General features: G+C 41.3%; 2 protein-coding genes and 1 long non-coding RNA gene across 3 annotated transcripts; 2 read left to right on the top strand and 1 right to left on the bottom strand.

Annotated features, from left to right (window-relative positions):
• Window positions 1-1,356: 1,356 nt before the first annotated feature.
• LOC133015720 (TATA box-binding protein-like 1) lies at window positions 1,357-5,991 on the top strand. The gene is made up of 3 exons (XM_061082985.1): window positions 1,357-1,914; window positions 4,889-4,956; window positions 5,925-5,991. Exons 1-3 carry the CDS (start codon window positions 1,357-1,359, stop codon window positions 5,989-5,991), a joined length of 693 nt encoding a protein of 230 aa, XP_060938968.1.
• A 1,708-nt stretch (window positions 5,992-7,699) lies between these two features.
• On the top strand, window positions 7,700-8,030 carry LOC133015169 (uncharacterized). Its single transcript, XR_009681523.1, has 3 exons — window positions 7,700-7,748; window positions 7,832-7,852; window positions 7,940-8,030. It is a non-coding gene; the product is annotated as an uncharacterized LOC133015169 (long non-coding RNA).
• Window positions 8,031-9,665: 1,635 nt separating this feature from the next.
• mthfd1b (methylenetetrahydrofolate dehydrogenase (NADP+ dependent) 1b) lies at window positions 9,666-21,002 on the bottom strand. Its single transcript, XM_061082127.1, has 28 exons — window positions 20,844-21,002; window positions 18,950-19,034; window positions 18,734-18,793; window positions 18,572-18,625; window positions 18,356-18,492; window positions 18,068-18,168; window positions 17,757-17,893; window positions 16,582-16,693; window positions 16,363-16,490; window positions 15,924-16,021; window positions 15,559-15,732; window positions 15,184-15,320; window positions 15,030-15,076; window positions 14,829-14,936; window positions 14,665-14,739; window positions 14,472-14,574; window positions 14,239-14,315; window positions 13,747-13,887; window positions 13,579-13,647; window positions 13,219-13,330; window positions 12,908-13,047; window positions 12,552-12,593; window positions 12,076-12,176; window positions 11,577-11,754; window positions 11,205-11,312; window positions 10,920-11,072; window positions 10,252-10,358; window positions 9,666-10,151 (listed from the first exon to the last, which is right to left on the bottom strand). The coding sequence occupies exons 1-27, from the start codon at window positions 20,879-20,881 to the stop codon at window positions 10,269-10,271; spliced, it is 2,805 nt and encodes a 934-aa protein (XP_060938110.1). The 5' UTR covers window positions 20,882-21,002; the 3' UTR covers window positions 9,666-10,151; window positions 10,252-10,268.
• Between the last annotated feature and the right edge of the window lie 244 nt (window positions 21,003-21,246).

The raw sequence follows: 21,246 nt of genomic DNA, 5'->3' as shown, positions 1-21,246 counted from the left end.
TTTTTTCTGTGAAGAATCTGTAGAATAGAAACGATAAACTGCATGTTTGAAACGCAATACATGAACGTGTGTTTGTTTGATCGAAAAAGAAAAGAAAAAGATGTTAAAGTAGTCTATTTGGGTGACATGTATAAAGATGCAAATTGTCTGTTAAAAAGTTACCGCAGTGAGCCGTCATGTGTGAAAGCACGGGGAAGCCAGCCTCTTGTATTTTTGTTGCTCGTCACGTGTGCCTTTACGGTAAAGTGGTAAAGATGGTTACTCTTGATATATATTTATCTTCATGGCGTAACTGCGCATATCAGTTTTCACTTTTCCTTTTCTGCACAATGACAGAAAATGTAAGTCTCTGAAAATGGGCAAATGTATTCAAGATTTAACTATATTTGGACAGTCATTCATAAACGAGAGGTTATGAATAATTCCCAGATAATATTGAGAAGAAACCTCCTGTGTTCACAGACTCATTTTACTTCAAAAGGATAGTAGACCACCTCTGAGTGTAAGTGAGATTATGTCAGGAAAGACCGAACTCAATATTCAAATTTAAACTCCTTTAAGCTGTGAAAAAGCACAATTATAACAATTATTTAATTGTTAATGAATATCATTTCAGTGTCATACCTTCCTCCATGTTGTGGTGTGTCAACTTTAGAATTGTACATTTTTATTGCACTAGTTGAACTTGTTACCCACAGTTATGGTCTGCATGAGGAGCCACAGAGACAGAGTGGAATAAATAAATGCAAGTGAAACAATGAGCGGAAATTAAACCACTTGTTTGGCACACTAGATTCTCATTCATTTTAATCACACTTCAAATATTCTTTCCCATTTGCAATTCACACTACCCTCTGTTTCTTTATCATGGTAAATGGAGAAAATGTATAAATGCCACATGTGCTGCAAATACACATTTTGTTATTCAACGTTCATCATTAGAGACTAATCACAATTGAGGCACAATTGGTCGAGCGCATGAAAAATTTGAAACTTATTATTTCTTGTTCTGTTTATTGGCAGGTGGAAACCAAGATCAAGGAGCATTACTGCCATCTACTGTCTTTCTTTCTTCTTCTTTAATTTATTGAATAAATAATTAAATTAACAATTATATAACTGCATCAATGCCAACATTAAAGACATACAAGTGGCTGTTAAGTAGAGGACAAAGGCATGTAAAGCCCCTTTGATCTATTTGTATATATACACTTTACAACTTGCCACCCACCGACGGCATTTTGAAGAAGAAAAACTCTTAACTAAATAGGAGCTTCATTCACATTTTGGCAAGAGGAAAGGATATTTCAACATCCATAACCATCTTTTTTCTCCTAGTACACCACCCACTTCAGCATGGATTCCAGCAATGAGACAATTGATATCAACGTCACCAATGTGGTGTCGACTTTCTCCACCCTGTGTCCCCTCATCTTACGCACCATCGCCTTAAATGGATACAACGTCAAAAATAAGCCAGAAGCTGGACAGGTCCAGATGAGGATTCGTAAACCCAAGATAACAGCCTCAATTTGGTCCTCAGGGAAAATCATGTGCACTGGAGCAAAAAGTGAGGATGAGTCGAAACGTGGTGCTCGCAGGGTAGCGCGCTCTCTGCAGAAGCTAGGCTTCAAGGTGAGGTTTTCAGCCTTCAGGGTCGTGAATGTGCTGGCAGTTTGCCGGATGCCCTTTGCAATCAACCTCATAGACTTCACTAAGAACAACTCCCCCGATGTCAGTTACGAACCAGAGCTCCATCCAGCTGCCAAATACAGGATCAAAGAGATCAAGGCTACTGTTCAAGTGTTCTCCACTGGCAGCATCACAATTACAGGACCAAATGTGAAGAGCGTGGTCAAGGGTGTGGAGAAAGTCTACCCACTGCTGTTTAAGTGTAAGATGAAGAAGCAAGAGGCAATTAAATGAAATGCATTCCGAAGAAGACAGAAGATGTAAGTTAAAGAGAAGACAAGACTGAGGCAGCACTTTATCTGTGGACATTATTTGCTTGATTTTATCACTACATGGCAACAGCCCATCCACGGATTATCTTAACAAAATCAACGGATAATATTTATTACCTGGATCTTGGATTTAAAAAAACCCTCACCAGCCCCACTTAAAATCTCATAGAAACGTCAGTGGGGTTGTGGATTCTGTGGCTTTTGGGAATTTAACATTTGACACATGCAAATGTTTTCCAATCCAGAGACTGCTCCTCTAAACCTGACTCAAACTGGAGGGTTGTGCACAATTGTTTTTCTCAAGTTGTGTTTATTGTTTTATCCATCACCTTCACCCATCGGCTGTGGCTGAGGGATAGAGTGGTCGTCGTCCAACCTGAAGGTCGGCAGTTCGATCCCCAGTCTGACCCATCTGCATGCCGAAGTGTCCTTGGGCAAGATGCTGAATCCTAAATGGCCCCAAATAGAATGATGCGAATAGATGCACTGTATGAATGGGTGAATGTAAAACTGTGCTGTTAAGCGCTTTGAGTGGTCATCAAGACTAGAAAAGCGCTATATAAATACAAAACCATCTAAAATGACGTTTTTTTAATGAGACCTGTCTTGCAGTGTTCAATTCTACAGGTAAGTACAATAAGGTAATGCAAACCACAAACACACACACACACACACACACACACACACACACACAGGGCCTGCCCTAGCACATTTGGCGCTCTAGGCAAGCGTCACTCCTGGCGCCCCCCCCCCCCCCCCCCCCCCCCCAAAAAAAAAAACGGAATTGCAACTCTGAGACGGTATTTTGCCCTGTAAGACTACATTTTTTTCAAACAAACGCAACAACGATCGCAACAATGAACAATTTTTAATTAAAGAACAAAATCACTGAGATAATGTTTCAATATAGAATCAAAACAAACAATAATATATGTAAATGTAAGAGTGTTAAATAATATAATATTAAAAAAATATAATATTAAAAATAAACAAATAAATTGTATAATATAAAAAGTGCAAATGAACATTGCCTAAAGAACTATATACATTTCACTCCCTTCACTTCAAGTGTTACAGTGCAGTCCTTCTGGCTTTCCTCGCTGCAAAGTCATCAATTACATCATTGTATTGAATCTGACCACCAACTTCATGGTTAATGCTGATGACAGCCAGACCACTGAGGCGTTCTTGAGCCATGGTTGACCTCAGGTATGTTTTCAAAAGTTTTAATTTAGAAAAACTCCTCTGACTGAAGGGTTGCACTGCACGTTTCTCTTCTTCTTTCTTTCTTTTCTTCTTAAATTGCGCTCCGGATGGCTTTCCCTGAGGGACGCATGCACGCTGTGGAGGTGCATTGACAAGCAGACCGTCCCGATCGATGTTCGTAACAACATCGTCAAGGGCGCGCGGGCGCGCTCCCTCACTCAAGGGAGCGCGCCACCGCGGGCCGCGCTCCCTTGAGTGTGGAGCGCCCACCACACTCAAGAGCGTCCACGTAACTGCCTCTTGTCCAGTCCTGCGTTCGATCGGTAGATATTGGTTGGAGATATAAAAGGGGGCGCAAAAAACTCAGCTCAGCTTTTTTTTTTTGCTGGGCGCAGTTTTGGCGCCCCCTTCTGAGGGGCGCCCTAGGCAACCGCCCATGTCGCCTGTAGGAAAGACCGGCCCTGCACACACACACTGACCAATTAACGGGAATATGGGAATGTGGGTAATTTATACTAACTGTATTTACCTTGTCATATACAGACATAAATATAAACATTTTGTTGTTGTGTCATAGGCTGATTTGAGCCCTGAGAAAACTTTGGGCACTTGACTATATGCTTCTGCATCTTTGTGTCATTCTTAACATAGGTCTTTGCACAGTACTTGCAAATGTACACAGCCTTTCCTTCTACATTGGATGGGGTGAAATGTCTCCACACATGAGATAGTGCACGTGGCATTGTTCTGTAGAATAAGATGAGAAAAAAGTTTGTGAAAAAACACTAATGCAATGCCAGAGATATAAATAGTTAGCCAAACAATTGTATTGTCTGTAAAAATATTTTACAATTGATGGATAAATGAATGGAAATAGGCTAGATGAGCAGATGAACAATCCTCAAACAGCATGCTAATATGTTTTCCCCAGTAATATCATGGAAACTTACCTGACTAGTCCTGCACACTACAGCAGGCCTCAATAGCTCTGCTGTAGTGTGCAGGATGCTGGGAGTTATCTGTGCATGTGATGGAAGAATGCACAGTGGAGGGTTGAAACTCAACATGCAGCGTGTGCTGCATTCCATACATCTTTAAAATAGTGTTTTGACTGATATTTTTATTGCTTAGCGTTTAATTTGCATGTTGTTGTTTTTTTCAAAATTCCCAAAATTCCCGAGCTTAATATTCCCGTGGAAACCTTTGCAACCCTACTCATCACTGACGAGGGCCACAGGGAATACAAAGGACTGATGCAGGACCTTGTGGACTGGTGCCAGCGGAACTGCCTCCAGATCACTGTGGGGGAAACTGGTTGATTTCCCCCCCGACATCGGTGAATGTCTAGGCCCTAGGGAATGGCCATAGAGTTACCTGGGTGTTTACCTGAACAATAATCTGGACTGGACCGATCATGCCAGTGCACTCTTTAAGACGGTCCAGAGCAGACTGTATCTGCTCAGGAGACTGAAGTCTTTTGGAGTGCAGGGGGCACTCATGAAGACCTTTAATGACTCTGTGTTTGCATCAGCCTTCTTCTTTGGAGTAGTTTGATGGGGCAGCAGGATATCCATTGCTGACAGGAAGAGACTGGATAGACTGAATAGGAGGGACAGCTTGGTCCTGAGATACCCGCTTGTCTCAGTGGAGGTGGTGGGACAGAGGAGGATAATGGGGAAGATGTCTTCTGATGGACAACCAGTCCCACCCCCCTGCAGGACACCATCACAGGACTGGGCAGCTCCTTCAACGTCAGACTGATATACCCTAAGTGTCCCAAGGAGAGGTATCGCAGAACGTTCCTTCCTGCAGCAGTAAGTCTAAACAACCAGCTGTGCTCCCAGTGCTATAACTTGCACCGAGGAAAAATATGCATCAAAATCATGCAGGTGTGTGCCTAATGTCTGTGAAACTCACATGAGGTATATGCCAAACCTGATTTATTTTTGATCACCTGATATTTAACAGAGTTGACATGAGGACATGTGGCTCACCCACAGGCAGTTGAGAGAACAAACCAGTGTTATTTCAGGTCATGTGTTCTCCTCAACCCCTCCTCGATCATTAGCTATCCTGTTTGCCCATCTCCTTGCACCACACCTGCAAAACCTGATGTGAAGTTTTAAATTTAGTTCAGCGTGAATGATTTAAGACAGTGGCAGGTGTGTCTGAGGTCTGATCCATATAATTATAGAAAAAATATACAAAGGCCGTGGCAATGCGTGTCACTATTGACGTTTGAACGGATTATTACTGGTAACAAAACCAGCGTCAGGAGGACTGATTCAGTCATGGGTGGTTCAGCTTTTGCGTTTAGTTTTTTTTGTCTTGACTTCTTCCACTAAGGCCGGACTATGTGCCTGGATTAATATTCACAAGAGATCACATTACTTCGCCAAGGCCCGACAGTCGCCTCATGAAACTATATTTAAATTAAACACACATGTTTCCTGGATCCACCTCCTGATCTGAATAATCAACAAAATGTAATGTGTTCTCCCCTGACCCATAACCATAACCTTTCACTAAGTTGCATGGTAATCCGTCCAGACAAACACACAGACAAACAAATGCAGATGGAAACTCAAAATTCAAGGACATGAATCGTCTACTGCTCACACATTTGTGGCCTAGTATTTTTAAAGAAGTGACACAGGTGGTTTTAGAAAAAAAAATCTCAATATTTCTTCCATAAACGAGAGCGTTTTGGTTTGAACGGGTCCAGTTGAAACTCTTGATTTCGTGTCGCCACAGGTACAAATACTTTGTCACTATTAGATACTATAAGATCTACTGTACCCAAGAGAACCTGTTTCCATGAAACTATTTTATGCTCCCTTAAAGCAGATCATCATGGTAACATATCAAAACAGCAGCAGCGTGAGAAGGGACAATACCTTGAAGGAAAAAAATGTAAACGTCAAAACAAATTGACTCATACATTGAATGCCATGCTTCAGCACCAGTGCAGGCAACAGTATGACCTTTATAAGGTGGATGCAAAAGTAAGATAACAAGACTTTATTGTTGAAAAACATGATTTGCATCTTGACGCATATATGAACAATATGTATGTACTTGACTTATTAAGATTTGTACATATAAACATGACTGTGATGTTTTCATCTTATCCATGTAATTAGCATATGTTGAATATTTATCACATGTATAATCAGAACAATACAATGACTGTTTGTCTGACATGTTCAATGTTTTTTCTGCAAAGCTTTGAGATGATTCAGAGTTGATGTTAAGACTCGAGTTGACCAGCTTCATACCTTTCTGCTTACGAGTCCTTACTTGTTTGTTTTGAGGTAGAAGTGATCACACTAGCAGTTGCTTTCCTGGCGACACCCAGTCCATACCTGCTCTGCAACTATTAGTCACATTTCATTGCATGTGACCTACATCGTCTCATGCAGCACCAGTGTATAAATAGAGAATGAACACACACATCAGACATCGTTCAGTTTGATTGCCGCATCAGGTAGGTTGGGACTCTCTTTGCTTTTTTCTACTGACTTTTGCAGGTTCAAATATTTAAAACGTCTATTTCAATCCTCGTGTCTCAAGGAAAAGATTTTCTACCGCAGCTATCAACCAGACAACATGGATTGCTGTAAGTCTCTTTGATCAACTGTTATATATTTTTTCAAAAAGTGCTTTGTATTGTTTTTCTGTGCAGACTGTCTAAATATGTCTATGGCACAAATTAACTAAAATGCTGGAGATGGATAGCTTCCACACAACACTGTACATTATTCCATTTTCATGCACATATTTGGCTTCATCTAGTATTTGGTTATAGACTGTATAGTTGAGAATTGTATTATATTTTAATGCAATAACTGCTTTTTACTTTTAATTAGTTAATTTCCCAAAAGATGCATTCATAATTGTGCAAACACGACTTGCATATTTAAGAAAAACTGTCTATTTATTTATACATCTTATACAGTTTTACCAATATACTCGTTTATTCTTTTTTATTTATTCTTTTCTTCTTTTTTAATGAGTTTTTCCTTAAATACCCAGAAGTTTTCGCACAAATTGAAAGTAGAAAATGTTATGCTAAAAAGTAATTCAGGTCATTTCATAAACTGTGCTGATGAGTGAACTATTTTCATGCCAAGATGCAGTTTTGCAATTCAACAAAGATTATTTGAATTTTTAATTTGTTTTATATTGGTTAGGGTCAAATTTACTGCGTGTTCTACATAAGACTACTGGCGTATGTACTCCCATGTGTAAACACAGTAATAAGCTGACAAGATTGATATAACAAATGATAAATACTAAGAATGAAACAGTTGTTAGTAATTTAATCATCCCTGTGTGGTTACTCTCAATAATTATGTAATATAAATTCAGTCCAGTAATAATTTATATTTTTCATTTTCAATTATTTGGTAACCTTTTTTTCTTTTGTGTTTCAGCCAAAGACAAGACGGTGAGTCTCTTACTTTCTTCACACTTCTTTAGACTAACAGCTTGAAAACATATTCTTATGAAGCCTTTTTCTTGTCTCAGGAGTGTTCAGGAAATCCTGAGGAAGAGGGAAGCTCTGAATCAGACGGAGTAAGTAATTCTTAATGTGAACTCACTGCATGACTCAATCCTTTTCTAGCACCCTTATGTTAATCTCACATTATCTTTTGTAGGAAGGAGGAAGGTGCAAAAAGGTAAAAGTCTGACAACTTTTTGAATTCAAAATATACAGCCACTTATCTTTCTGTGTTCTCAGTCATTGAATGTATGGTTGTCCACAGAACAGTGGAAAGAAGGGAGTGAAATGTAGAGGCCAGGGACAAGGAAAGGACCAAGACGGAAAAGGAGGAAAAGGAAAATCTGGAGAAATGAAAGAGAGCCATGGTGGTGGTCCCAAAAAATAAGGAAGAAAACCATGAATCACCATTTTGTGATTCGCTGATGTAAAGAATTTACACATCTTTAATAAACTAATAAAAATTTTAAAAAAAAGATTGGTTGGTTTATTTTCTACATATAAAGTCAGTGACACATTCAATAAAAATGTTTCATATTTAATAGTGGTGATAAATTAATGATTATTATTGTTATTAGTAGTGGTATTATATATAAAAAATAAAGGACTAATAAATATGTAAACTCATCAAAAAATTACCAGATTGGCTTTACCTAATCTGCTGCTACAAAAAGAGAAAAATGTATAGTACTATTTCTCTGCCTCATAGCAAGAAGTTCATTTGTTGGGCCTTTTTTGTTTAGTTGTGTGTGCATGTTTTCACCAGTGTGTAAATCAGGGGTGTCTAGACTTCTTCCATAAATAAATACTTCCAAATAAGTAATTGGGCCAACACATGAATAATGTGTTATATATTTTGAAGTCACTAATGATGGGAACAACATTGCACTCAGTGATGCTGCCCTCTGGACTGAAGCATGGTTTGCAGGTGGTTGAAATGCGAAGGGCATCACAGAGATGGCTGTCGGCCATTTTGCTTCTCAATCTGCTCTTGTTCGAAGTCATCAGAGAAAATGACTATATCGTGACCATCAAGTGTAAATTGTCAAGTGAATGTTTTTAAGCAGCATGAAACTCTCTGCTTTTCGAAGAGGTGCAAGAGGTGGATCGTCGGAAATGCTAACCTCTGCTAGCTTAGCCTGTCTGTGGACCATTCCATTATATTTTTAGAATTTGCTGCAGGCCAATTAAAAATGGACCACGGGCCGCAGTTGCCCCTACCGGCCATAGTTTGGACACCCCTGATCAAGACAGCTTAATATCCTGATGGTCTGAGGGCACAATAAAAAAGACTTTCTTCAGAGAAAGACTTGAAACTGTAAGTACATAATATTAACAGAATAAGTAGACATCAAATCATTACATCTAAAGGCCGGAGAATGCTTCTGCGTTTTCACAGGCCCGGAAGCGCAAGAGGCCTGCCGGGCCCCCTTTGTGCTAACGTAGCCCTTCTTACGTCCTTACGTGCGTCGGCCAATTTTTCTAACTAGACGGCAAAGCCCCGCAAGCGTCACCCGCCTGCAAGGGCTGTGATTGGCCTGCTAACTACATCATTTCCGGAGTTGCATTTCCGGTTCATGCCCGGAAACCACGGAAGATTTAGAAGAACGAATATGGACCAAATAGAAGAGCACTTGGCAGAGGAGATCCGAAACTATGACCACTAGTATAACCCGTCACTGACCGGCGGATCTTTCCGCCAGAAAAAGGCTCTGAGGAGCCGCCGTGGCGATGTAAATAAATCGCTCTTCTTCGTGCCACACACGAAGAAGAGCCGACTTTGACAAAAATCATTACCCCGCCTAGTGTTCTGGCGGGGAATTGCATGGCAACACGCGCAATGGTTGGAAAACCATGAATGAGAACGAGTCCTGCGTTACAGCTGCGTGCTTGCGGGCCCCTGACGACGCAGAAGCATGCTCCGGCCTTAAGTACAAGGATATACATTAAAAGTTGCTGTTTTTTTAACTCAAGAACTGCTGACATGTGTGTTAACATCAAGAAGACTTTATTTGATCTTTCCTGACAGCAATGCAATTTTTCCACATTTCATTTTCACAGCAGTGCAGATTGGTCCAGCAATATAAGACAGTATTAGAAAAATTCGGTTAGAATATGGTGCAGCAACACAGGAAACTTGACAGGCATTAGTAATGAGATCTGTCAAACTGAGAAAAATGATGTACGAAAAACAATCACAGGTGGTAAATGCTCAAATGCAGATGGGCCACCATAAAGTAATTGGTAGTTCTGGAGACACTTCCCTGTCTATCACAGATTGTCAAACGGGAGAGATTTGATTAATTCATGAGTAGCCCTCTGGGAAAAGCAAATCAATTATTTACAGATGTCAGTGTGTGTTTAAAAAGACGAAGAAAAAGACACCTGCAGACCAGCTTGAGACACCAGTTATTAGTCCATCCTATTTCGGTAAGGCTCAGTTGGGGGGAGTGGGGGGGCTGGGCCACGTCTATTCACTGAGAAAAAAAGCAAACAAAAAGAGCTAAATACAGCTGAAATCAGCAACCACCCAAGAGATGCATGAGATGTTTACATGTGTGTTTTTTAACTCATTACCATCGTACAGTCCTGTTTTAGAAGAGCCCGTTGACCTGTTCAGTCTCAGGATCCAGATCAATGTCATAGAAACAAGGCCTGGTGGGAAGACCGGGGATTGTAGGCATCTAGGGATGAGGACAGAGATTAATGACTCATTCTTGATGAAAACATTATCCAATGAAACATCAGACCATTCATTACATTCATATTCTGTACACACACACAATAGAGCTTTGCCTAAAACTGACAAAAACTGATGTGGACACCTGCTGAAACCTAGAGCCCCCCTTTTTCACAGGTCCAAAAACCTACTAACATCTTATCTTTTGTCTGAAGTAGGATTGGATAAAATCCTCATTCACTCCTGGGTCAAATGATTCGGCAGTCGACATGGTTTTTATAACAACCTTTTTATAGTGATGGAAAAAAGGCAAACTCCTCTACTGGCAATAGGAAAGGACTCAATTGCTTATTTCCGTACACTGCATATATCCACTGCCAAAGTCGCGGATCACTACTGAGTATTTATGATGAGAATGTGTTATGACAGTTTACTTTGCATAGAGTAGTTGATGAATGAATGTTATCATGTGATTTGAAGGTGCAGAGCAGTAAGGTGTCACACCCCTGCTCTCCCACTCCAAAATCTGGAATGCCCCAGTGTCCTCAAGTGAACTACAGCTTACCGTGCCAACCAGTGGGAACAGAAAGCCGGCGCCCACACTGGCTCGGATGTCTCTGACTGGCACAATGAACCCCGTAGGCACACCCTTCTTCTCAGGGTCATGCGAGAGCGATAGGTGTGTCTTCGCCATGCAGATTGGCAGATTGCCGAAACCCTGAGGGCCAAAGAGTACACAAGGAAATGTATTGGATCTTTCACAAAAGGCCAACTGGAGAATTCACCGTACAATTACAGTTGATCTACACTGACAGATGACGGAAACAAGTTAACACTGAGGTTCACTGACCTGTTTGGTGTAGAGCTCCACCTTGTGTTGGGCCTCTGGGAGAAGCTCAATATCATCTGCACCGTAGATCTTCTGGGCAATCATTCGAATTTTGTCAGCAATGGGGAGCTGAATGGGAATTAGAGATATAAATATGGCCATCAAGACAGTCCTTTAGGTGACATGGCTGCACACCAATAGCATTTTCAATACTAGACCGGTTTTTAGGGCCCAAATAAAGGATTGCAGTTCCTCATGAATAAGAACATCATCTTTTTAAGTATTCATTTCAAATTAAAAATGGTAAAATAGACTGTTTAGTTAGTCTAGATATTCAGGTATTATATTTTAAACCTAACGCTGAACTTCAGAATTCCAGTTTAGAGCCTATACCTCCAAATCATAAAGGAACTTGAAGTTGCTGGGGGCCCCAGAGGCTCTCTGGACGGCCTGTCCCAGGGCCAGAGCCCCTGCTCCACCCTCGGCCCAGTGGGAGCATATCACTGCATCGAACGCTCCAGCAGCTTTAGCCATGCTGCAGACCAAGCCCAGCTCAGCCTCAGTGTCTGTCCTGCAGGAATCAGAACAGCAAATGCGTGAGGGGTCAAAAGACACAAGAATTTTCCAGTACAGTCAATATGACACAAAACATTAACATCAATATTGATCATCTAATGTCTTTGCTAAATTCGCTTTTTTGCTGTTTGACAAACAGTGATGAAGTGAGTGCCAAGAGTGAAGTGTTACTAAAATTCTCTGGATCTGTCAGTGTAAGTGGCATCTTTCATATTGTCATTTGATCCATTGCGAGTGTAAAAATATTGACTGGTGCAGCTTTAAGTGAAATTTAAAAAAAGTTCTCCTCCATTTCTACCATGTGATCAGCACTTACTTGAAAGCATTGACAGCGACCACCACAGGCACACCAAAGTGCTGAGCATTCTCTATCTGCTTCCTCATGTTGCTGCAGCCCTTCTCCAGGAGCTCGAGGTTCTACACACACGACATGCACACAAACAAAAAGGCTGACTTTTGCTCCTCCCTAAAGGTTTGGTTTTAAACTCTTCTTTATGATAATAGCATGACAAACACTTGATAAAAAAACAAACATTTAATAAATCTGAGGTTGATCAATTATCACTTTGATTACAAAGGACAGAAGCATCAAATTAATTGTATTAAACCTTAGATATTTTGCTATTGACAAACATTTTATTGCCACAATATTGTTATATTCTCCAGCCCTAATGCTTGCTGGACATGTGTTAAAACAACTGAGACTGTGGCTCAGATGCTTCATACAAATAAAGTAAATACACAATGTTGATCTACAGAATATCATTTAAAGCAAAGCATATCCTACTTTACCTCCTCAACATATTCCTTTGGCAGTGGCATTCCAGCAGTAACCTGAACAAGACAGATGAAAAATGTGGTAGTTCATTTGATCATTCCAACAACTGACAGAATGAATTTCACATAAGATTGATCATTTTTTTATTCATCATGGAGCTAACGATTGCGTGAATGAAGTGAGAGTCAACTAATGACAACTCCCAGCAGTGCACCGTCACTGACAGAGGGTGAAACATTCAGTGCTGACGAAATCTTTGTGCATTCGAGGATGAGATTTGTATGTAAACTTATACACAAATTTAGCGGAATTAAAAAAAAAAAGCCAATAAACGAATCATCTTGTAATTGCAATGCTGCAGTAAACTCACTTTTGATCCTCCTCCATGCATCTTCAGGGCTCGGACAGTCGCCACTAACACCACCACCTGCGGCCTCAGGCCTGAGTAGCGGCACTTGATGTTGAAGAACTTCTCCATGCCGATGTCGGCACCAAAACCAGCCTCAGTCACTGTTGAGAAATAAGAGTCAGCGGTTTTGAGATGAAGAGAATAGTAACAGAATCGCAGTTATGAGGAGTACAGAGGATTATCTAACTGTAATATAACATCTGCTGCACAATCACACGTACGAAGGAGAAAACCATCCACAACAGCAGCAGTAGAACTATTGCTCCCCTTACCTACAAAGCCCTCAGGTCCAACCAGCTTCAAAGCTATTTTATCAGCCAGGATGGAGGAGTTGCCGTGGGCGATGTTGGCGAAGGGGCCCGCATGTACAAACACAGGAGTTCCCTGGGGATTTATGTCATACAAAAAATATATCTCAAGGCATCTCTTAAGAAAATACGAAAAGATTTAGTTTTAAAAATATATATATATATATATTTCAGACCAGCTACAACACTTAAAACAATGTGTCAAAAGACACAAAAATGTGGAAGCCTGTAGGAGTTTATTTCCGGTAAGTCTCACAACTTAAAAAACATTTTCCATTAAGAATATCTTAGTATAGGATAGTGTACGTGCTGTGTTTCACCCACCTCCAAAGTCTGCATCAGGTTTGGCTTTATTGCATCTTTCATCAGCACAGTCAGAGCACCACTCACACCCTGAGAAATAATGTAAAAGAACATTATAGCAGCCTACTTTTACCAATATACTAAAAAATATAGCAGGTCGGGCTGTGAAGAAGACACATAGGCACAGACCAGGTCTTCTGTGGTGATAGGCTGTCCACTGCGGCTGGTGGCCACCACCATCTTTGCCAAACGCTGACGCATGTCCTCCAGGCTGCTGGTGAGGGCAAGCACGGCCATGATTTCACTCGCCACCGTGATGTCGAACTGGGCCTGTGGGAAAGGGGAGGGCACAGTTATTACATGGGTCCTTATCAAGCACATAACAGTCTCTGGCTAGACTTGAGGAATCCCCTATGTGTAGAATCTGTATGTGATCACTGCTTCTACTTCTTCTTTGAGGTTTTATGGCAGCCGGCATCGAAAGTGTTTCATTACTGCCCCGATCACAGCTGCTATCTGTACTTCTACTTATAACTGCTTTCAGACATGCACTGAAGTCCAGACATTTTCCCGACATAATAATAATAAAATAATGATAAAATGCCACTGGGGGGCACCAAAGTAAATAATTTTCATACATTGCATGTTATGGCCCTTACTGAATGATAAACTACTTTTTACCTCTCTTGTGAATCCCTTTTCAGTTGGTGACTGGCCAATGGTGATCTTCCTCAGGAATCGATCATTGGTATCCAACACTGAGGTAAGGCACAAACGTCATATGAACATTATATATATATATATAATATATATACACACACACATAATGCAGTATGTGGTTAAATCCAATGGAAAGCAGACCTACTAAAGCACAAGACATCAGAGTGATGCAGACTTAGAGACATGGTTCATACCTCTCTGCCAGGTGACAGAGCTAGGCTCAATGTCCAGACGGGCAAAGCAGGTGATCTCTTCCTCAGTCAGAGTGGAGGGGTCCGTCTTGTCTATGCCCAGTTTCTACACAAATACATAAAACCTCAGTGTTAAAACGCGACAGTGAGTTGAGACAAAGCACACCTAGGTTTTGATCAAACTGTAATCACTTACCTTCAGTCTGTTGATCTGGATGGGGGAGAACTTCCTCTGTCCTCCACTAAGTGGGACCAACCGGTTGTACAGAGCCTGCAAAGGGAAAGATGACACTCATTCATTATCTTATAATAAGTATTTTTATATTTAAAAAAATAACTGTCAAAGAACAGGACACACACCTTGTCAGTTTGTGTGGCCTCGTGGAACATGCGAGCGTCGATGGCAGCAGCTACCAAGTTGTTGGAAGCTGTGATGGCGTGAATGTCACCGGTGAGATGGAGGTTGAACTGAAACGAACAGATTTATTTATTTAATTGTGTGCTTTTTTTGTATTGTGATATCATCTGCAGAGTTTCTAACATCAAACAACAGTGCAGTACCTCTTCCATTGGGATGACTTGTGAATATCCACCTCCTGCAGCACCCCCTGTTGACAGAAAACATAATTACAGATACATGAATCAGAACAGGACTTAAAAGTGTCAGTATGTAACCTGTGCAACCTCTGTGACTCTGCATTATACTAAAGCTCACCTTTAATGCCAAAGGTGGGTCCCTGAGAGGGTTGTCGCACACATGCGAACACATTGAGGTTCATGTGGGCTCCCAGGGCCTGCACAAGGCCGATGGTGGTGGTGCTCTTTCCCTCACCCAGAGGGGTTGGTGTAATGCTGCAGTTAGACAATACTGTCAGCACTGAACATATTCAAAGGATACATGAGTAACCATTAAGCAATAGTTTTAGGAAACTTACAGTTTCATATTCAACAATCTGTATTAGTATGTACAAATTGATAAAGGTCATTAGCATTACCCCATGAACAGTTAAGATAAACCACTACACTGTAAAACATGCTATAGTCCAGGGAACAACAAACAAGGATGAACATACAAATAATGAAATCGTACCCAGTGACAACCACATATTTGCCGTCTGGTTGAGCCTGTAGGCGTTTGACGATACTCAGCTGGACCTTGGCCTTAGTCTTGCCATAGAGCTCCACCTCATCAGAGAGAAGTCCCACCTCTTTGGCCAGACGGTCAATGGGCTTGGGAACACAGGAGCGAGAGATCACAATGTCGCTGTGGGAGAAACACACACTCTGAGCTAACGGCAGGAACAGCGAGGAAACAACAAGACATGGAGAACATTCAGAGTTTTCTACTGGCTACTCTGGATTGTGGTTTGTTTAATTCGAGAAACTCTCCAGCCTCTTAGTGACAATTGACAACACACATGACTAAGAAGAGGATTGGAGGATGAGGAGACAAACCTTGGCACTGGTTTCTGCAGATTGAGTTTCGTGAGAGAAATGTTCCATTTTCCTGGTTGATGTCCCTCCAGGAAGCGCTTTGCACCTAGCACTGTGTTCTACACACACACACACAGATACTTGAACCCAACTGATGTGGATTTTTGAGGGACAATGCCAATTTTAGGTAATAAAATTGCCTAAGATACCTGAAAATATATTAATATAAATTGGCAATGATTCCTAAGATGAAACCCTTACGACAAAGAAAATGTAATTGAAGCTTGATATTTTAACCATAAATATTTTTATAAATAACTACAAATAACAAGAACACACAAATACAACCAAATATAAAGAGTTTCTGTCAAGATTTTTTTTTCTTGCAAACATAAATGCACATCTTTTCTTCTATGTTTATTCTGTAAAAAAAAGTTTCCATTTCACGAGTGAACCCTACCGACATCAGCATAGCCACAGTCATGGGTCCTACTCCACCAGGCACAGGAGTGATGAAGCCAGCCTGCTCCTTAGCTGAGGAATAGTGGACGTCACCAACCACCCGCTTCCCACTGGGTCTTGTCTCATCTAAAATGCATAAACTTCACTATTACCACTGACCTCCACTGAGTTCATTCCAGAGCCCCATGAGGAATCAAGCAGACAGAATCAGTCAAACCTGGAATGTGGTTGATGCCACAGTCGATGACGACTGCTCCCGGCTTGATCCACTCTCCTTTCACCATCTCTGCTCGGCCGATGCCAACAACCAGGATGTCTGCCTTTCTCACCTACACACAGACAGAGACAGACACAAATGAACTAATCCTTAAGAAACAGAATAGCATGTGCAACACTGATTCTTTACATACAGTATATTACATTTACCAGGCTCAACACATAATTTATCTAAATAGGTTATAAATGACATTACAGTTCCACTTGGTGGCAGCAAAGATTCGAAAATTGCAAATAGGGGTGAACTGTGAAAGTGCCTGTTTGTTATGGGCTGTTTGACGGGCCTGTGTTACTGGTCCAGAGCTACTTTAGAATTATTCCTCATCATAAGCAAGTCCTCCTCAATCAGTTCTACAATGTAATGTGAGAGTGAAGTAAGTAAAGTTCATCCTACCTGATTTATCTGCAATAAAGATTTAAGAGTGCTTTTTTTTCTAAAATGAGAGATAGCTTCCTTTATTTTACTGTTCACGTGTGGCTTATATGCAAGTTTGAATGATTTATTTAACTGCTGTTATTTTTTCATAAGTTGCATGTCTGCTAAAATATCTACACACTCTTCAGAACCAAAGTTCACTTTTTACAAAATAAAAGCTTGATAACTCAGCTGGTTATAAAGCATTATAGTACCGAAATTAATGTAGTGTGGTTACTTTGAGGACAAATTGCCAAACAAGACTTTTAGGAATGTTGCTGCACTCGTGACAACCGTGATCCAAGTCCAATAAGGTGAATTAAAAAAAATGTAAGAACCGCTGTTTAACCTAGTTGCAAACCCCTGCTGTAGTTTATCCGCAGACAAAGAAGAAGACATGTTCAAATCTGTTCACTGACTGAGGGCACGCTGCCTGGTCCCACTGCCTGCTACAGTATGTTGTTTATCTATTTGTAATTGTATTAATTTTGAACATATTGCGAAACGAATAAGATGAACGGGTTGGGAGATAAGTGCTCCACATACAGGCAGAGAGACCGAGGTTTGTGGAATTGGTAGGTAGATTGATAAATTGCATTAATCTCTTAATTTGCCACCTTCCATATGTCAACTCATGTGACACACATAATGGTGATATCTGGCTTCCCTCCCCAAGTCGGACAAGGGTGATGATGTTGTACCTCTTCAGGGAGATCGGTAGTTTTAGAGTGGCAGGTGGTGACGGTGGCGTGGTTCCACAGCAGCAGGTCATGCATCGGCGCACCCACGATCTTACTGCGGCCAATCACTACAGCTCTCTTCCCTGCCACGGACACACCTGTAGAAAAGCGGACAGCAGGATTACACCCAAAAGAACTGAACGGATTTCCAAGAAACCTGGTGGAAGGATGGAGCAGAGCCTGTTTATTGACAGAATTTAGGGGCCTTAGGGAGGTATGAGCTCTGTTTTCACGATTTTTCTAGACCTTTGCTCAGCTGTGACTGTGTTTACCAGTTTGTCTGATCAACTCCATGCAGCCACTTGGTGTGCAGGGGATGAAGCAGTCGCCCAGGTCCCCCCGAGACAGCTTCCCTGCATTAATGCTGGTTAGCCTGCAAAACATACAAGAATAAATTAAATATGATAAATAATCAACGTCTACAGGTCTAAAAGTAGCCGAGCGAGATCCTTGTTTTACATTCACTGAAAGGAAGCAAGGAAACACACCGACTCGATCCAGAAAGGAGAGTAAGCAAACCTTCAAGATGACTACATCTAGGGTTTCATGTGTGCTCTTACCCGTCTACGTCCTTCTCTGGGGCCACGGCATTGGTGACCTTCTCTGTGTCGATCTTGTGGATGGAGTCTAAGGGCAGCTGCACAATGAGGCCATGGATGGACGAGTTCTCATTCACCGCTGTAATTTTGTGAAGAACCTAAGGACAGACCAAACTTTACACTCTCTGTGCAGGTAAAGTAACTTGGGAGCTTTATTATGCACAGCCGTCACCTCACCTCCTCCTCTGTTGCCGTCTTGGGAAGTTTCATATGTGTGGCATTTATTCCAATCTGCATTAGAAATATTAAAGAGTTTGAGCCTAAAGTTAGTCAGTGCAATTAAATACAGGGTAAATGCTGCATGTAAATCTCTTGCATATCAGAAACGACTGGTATTACCTCTGCTGCTGCCTTCAACTTCATGCTGATGTACAGATTTGAATCATCACGGTCTCCCACCTGCAATGATATGAAGTATCACTTTGCCTGCTCGTATGAAAGAACAGGCCCCTTTTCCCCAACAGATCGAGCACTTAGTGTACAAAAACACTTCCATCAAAATCCAAATATGCCAAGGATCTCCAGAGGTGGGTCATCATCCCATCTTGCACGTACTTGTAAAACCACTAAACCAGGACTGAAGTTGGGGTCCTGAAGCTTCATCTGCGCCACATCCTCCTTCAGACGCTGCCTCACCTGCCTGAGAACCCATGATAACAGAAAAATCACTGTGCATGCTGAATCATAAAAAAGAAGGTAGAGATACTAAGCAACACATTTCTTTTTCTACAGATTTTGTATCAAGATATAGGAGCCAGCACGTTATGTATTGTGAATCTGGTATTGATTTTCCAGTCCTCCGGCAGATGCTAAACCAGGACATCAGAATCAGGTCAAGAGACTTGTCCTATCTTTGGTCTTTGTTTTATCTTTTTCATGTTGTGTAGACTTTGTCTTGGTTGTGATTGATCTCTTCAACTTAACATAAAGATGAGGCTGAGCCAATCAAAGACAGAGCGACACAAAAGGGATGCATGAGGCGAAGGGGGGACACCATTTTAAACTTCCTTTAAAGTAATATCAATGGCCTCAGCGACAGTTTTTAGACCAAATTACCAGTCTGTGCTCAGTGACCACCCTCATTCAAACGGATACTAATGACTTACTACTAAGGTTTTCACCCCTGTTCATTTTTTGTTGGTTTGTTTGTTTATAACAAGATTACACAAAAACAACTCGAAACTTTGGTGCGGATTCAAATTATTTTCTATGCTATCCAAAAGAATAACTCATAGATTTTGAAGGGAACTGATTTCTATGAGTGTGTGAAATTTGGTGCAGCTTGATTGAATTTAAGAGGACAGTGTTGGCAGAGGTGTGTGCTCTACTGTCTAGGGTGAATCAGTGACTAAAAATCATTCCCGGACTTCATAAAATCGGTCCTAAACATATTGCATCATAATAAGATTTCTTATTACAATGATAATAAATGAATTCCTGGTCGCTGTTTAACTAGTGCTATAAACCAATATACTATAAAATATGCAGTGCAATAGATCTTCTCATTGTTCTCCCCTCTATTTGAAAGAAAACACTTTTGAATGAAGGGATGTATAAAGCTGCAATTCCTGAAAGAGGGAGGCAGCCTCATCAATATAAAGGTCACTTGTTCTGCACAATCAGTTGTGTGTGGGCTCGTGTGAAGCTTCAGAGAAAACTCAGAGACTGCAGATCAGTGGAGAGGTGCAGGCAATTTGTGTTGCACAGAATAATTTAGCTAATGGGCACAGTGAGGGGAAGTTAACAGGGTGCAGGCTGTCATGTCTTGTGACATGCACATGCAACTAAATGACGTGCACTTTCATTTTTTTTTGTTTCAGGCAAATATAGTTGGAACTGCAAAAAACCTTTTGGTAGGGGGCAAGATTTGGATTCATTTATAAACAACTTTATGAAAAACCTAAAGTTAAATGAACAATTGTTTTGTTTTTTTGAAGTTCCTCTTGGATTTCTGAGTTTCACAAGTGAGGTTACGGTCATCACCTGATCTCACTGGATCGATAGAGCAAAGATCAGAACACACGTCCACTGCATCTTACATAACACTGCCTGTCAGATCTGCAATCATTCACTCATTCAACACAATCACAAATTTTACAAGTTTGACAATCGCATTTCCTTGTGCAGCTCGATATAGAATCCACTGGGATTTTTCCTGCAAACCAGTGGCGCACTTGATTCACGTGGTCAGCACCATGTCCAACCAATTCATGCTGAGGTTTGAAATCCGCTGCACACCAGGGTCTAAAACCCCGGCAGCAGCGGCGTGAAGAAATCAGCATCACACTGGGATAAAGCATACAAGGCGTCTGTGTGTCACTTTGGCTGCTGAGTTCACTTAGAGAGCTAGTTAGCTGCCATGTAGCTAGTGCACAGACACACGCTACGTCGGGATTCCCACATGTCTAAAGGTGCATTCAGGAAGTTGCAGTAAAAATACGTTACTTACGCAGAAACCTCTTTCCCACTGATAATTTGCGCGGACATCTTTTCTTACGGAAGTGTGCTGCTGTGTGATGCTGGGACCTGCTGCTCGTTCACCGCCTGACAGAGAGGAGAGAGAAGAGCACGGGGAACTTCACCAAACTTCGTCGGGCAACACGTTTGTGACGCAAGCTCCGTTCGCACAGGGGGCGTGACCGCAGGAAAACTGGCGTGTGGACTTTCAGGAATAGCGTCGCACGTAGCCCACGCATGGGAGAGTTTCGACAGGAGGAGGTTACGCCGTCAACTCCCGAGAGCCAATCAGATATCCATAATGACGGCCAGTGGAAGCTATTGACCAATAGCATTACAGGAGTGACTGCACATTCTCTTAAAGCTGTATTACCTAGTTTATGAAGCTTTATCAG

Source organism: Limanda limanda, chromosome 12 (assembly GCF_963576545.1).
Source record: "Limanda limanda chromosome 12, fLimLim1.1, whole genome shotgun sequence".
NCBI classification, from domain to species: Eukaryota; Metazoa; Chordata; class Actinopteri; order Pleuronectiformes; family Pleuronectidae; genus Limanda; species Limanda limanda.
This window is presented reverse-complemented; position numbering and strand designations above follow the sequence as displayed.

Bases quoted from the DNA above. Each gene is read 5' to 3' on its own strand.
- LOC133015720 (XM_061082985.1), top strand. From the start codon at position 1,357: ATGGATTCCAGCAATGAGACAATTGATATCAACGTCACCAATGTGGTG. The intron at 1,915-4,888 runs GCAATTAAATGA...ACCCCCCTGCAG, and splicing joins GTAAGATGAAGAAGCAAGAG to GACACCATCACAGGACTGGG. The intron at 4,957-5,924 runs GTATCGCAGAAC...GTGTCGCCACAG, and splicing joins CCTAAGTGTCCCAAGGAGAG to GTACAAATACTTTGTCACTA.
- mthfd1b (XM_061082127.1), bottom strand. From the start codon at position 20,881: ATGTCCGCGCAAATTATCAGTGGGAAAGAGGTTTCTGC. The intron at 14,937-15,029 runs GTACTGCACTGT...TGTTCGTTTCAG, and splicing joins AAGTCATCCCAATGGAAGAG to TTCAACCTCCATCTCACCGG. The intron at 11,313-11,576 runs GTATAGGCTCTA...ATTCCCATTCAG, and splicing joins AGTTCCTTTATGATTTGGAG to CTCCCCATTGCTGACAAAAT.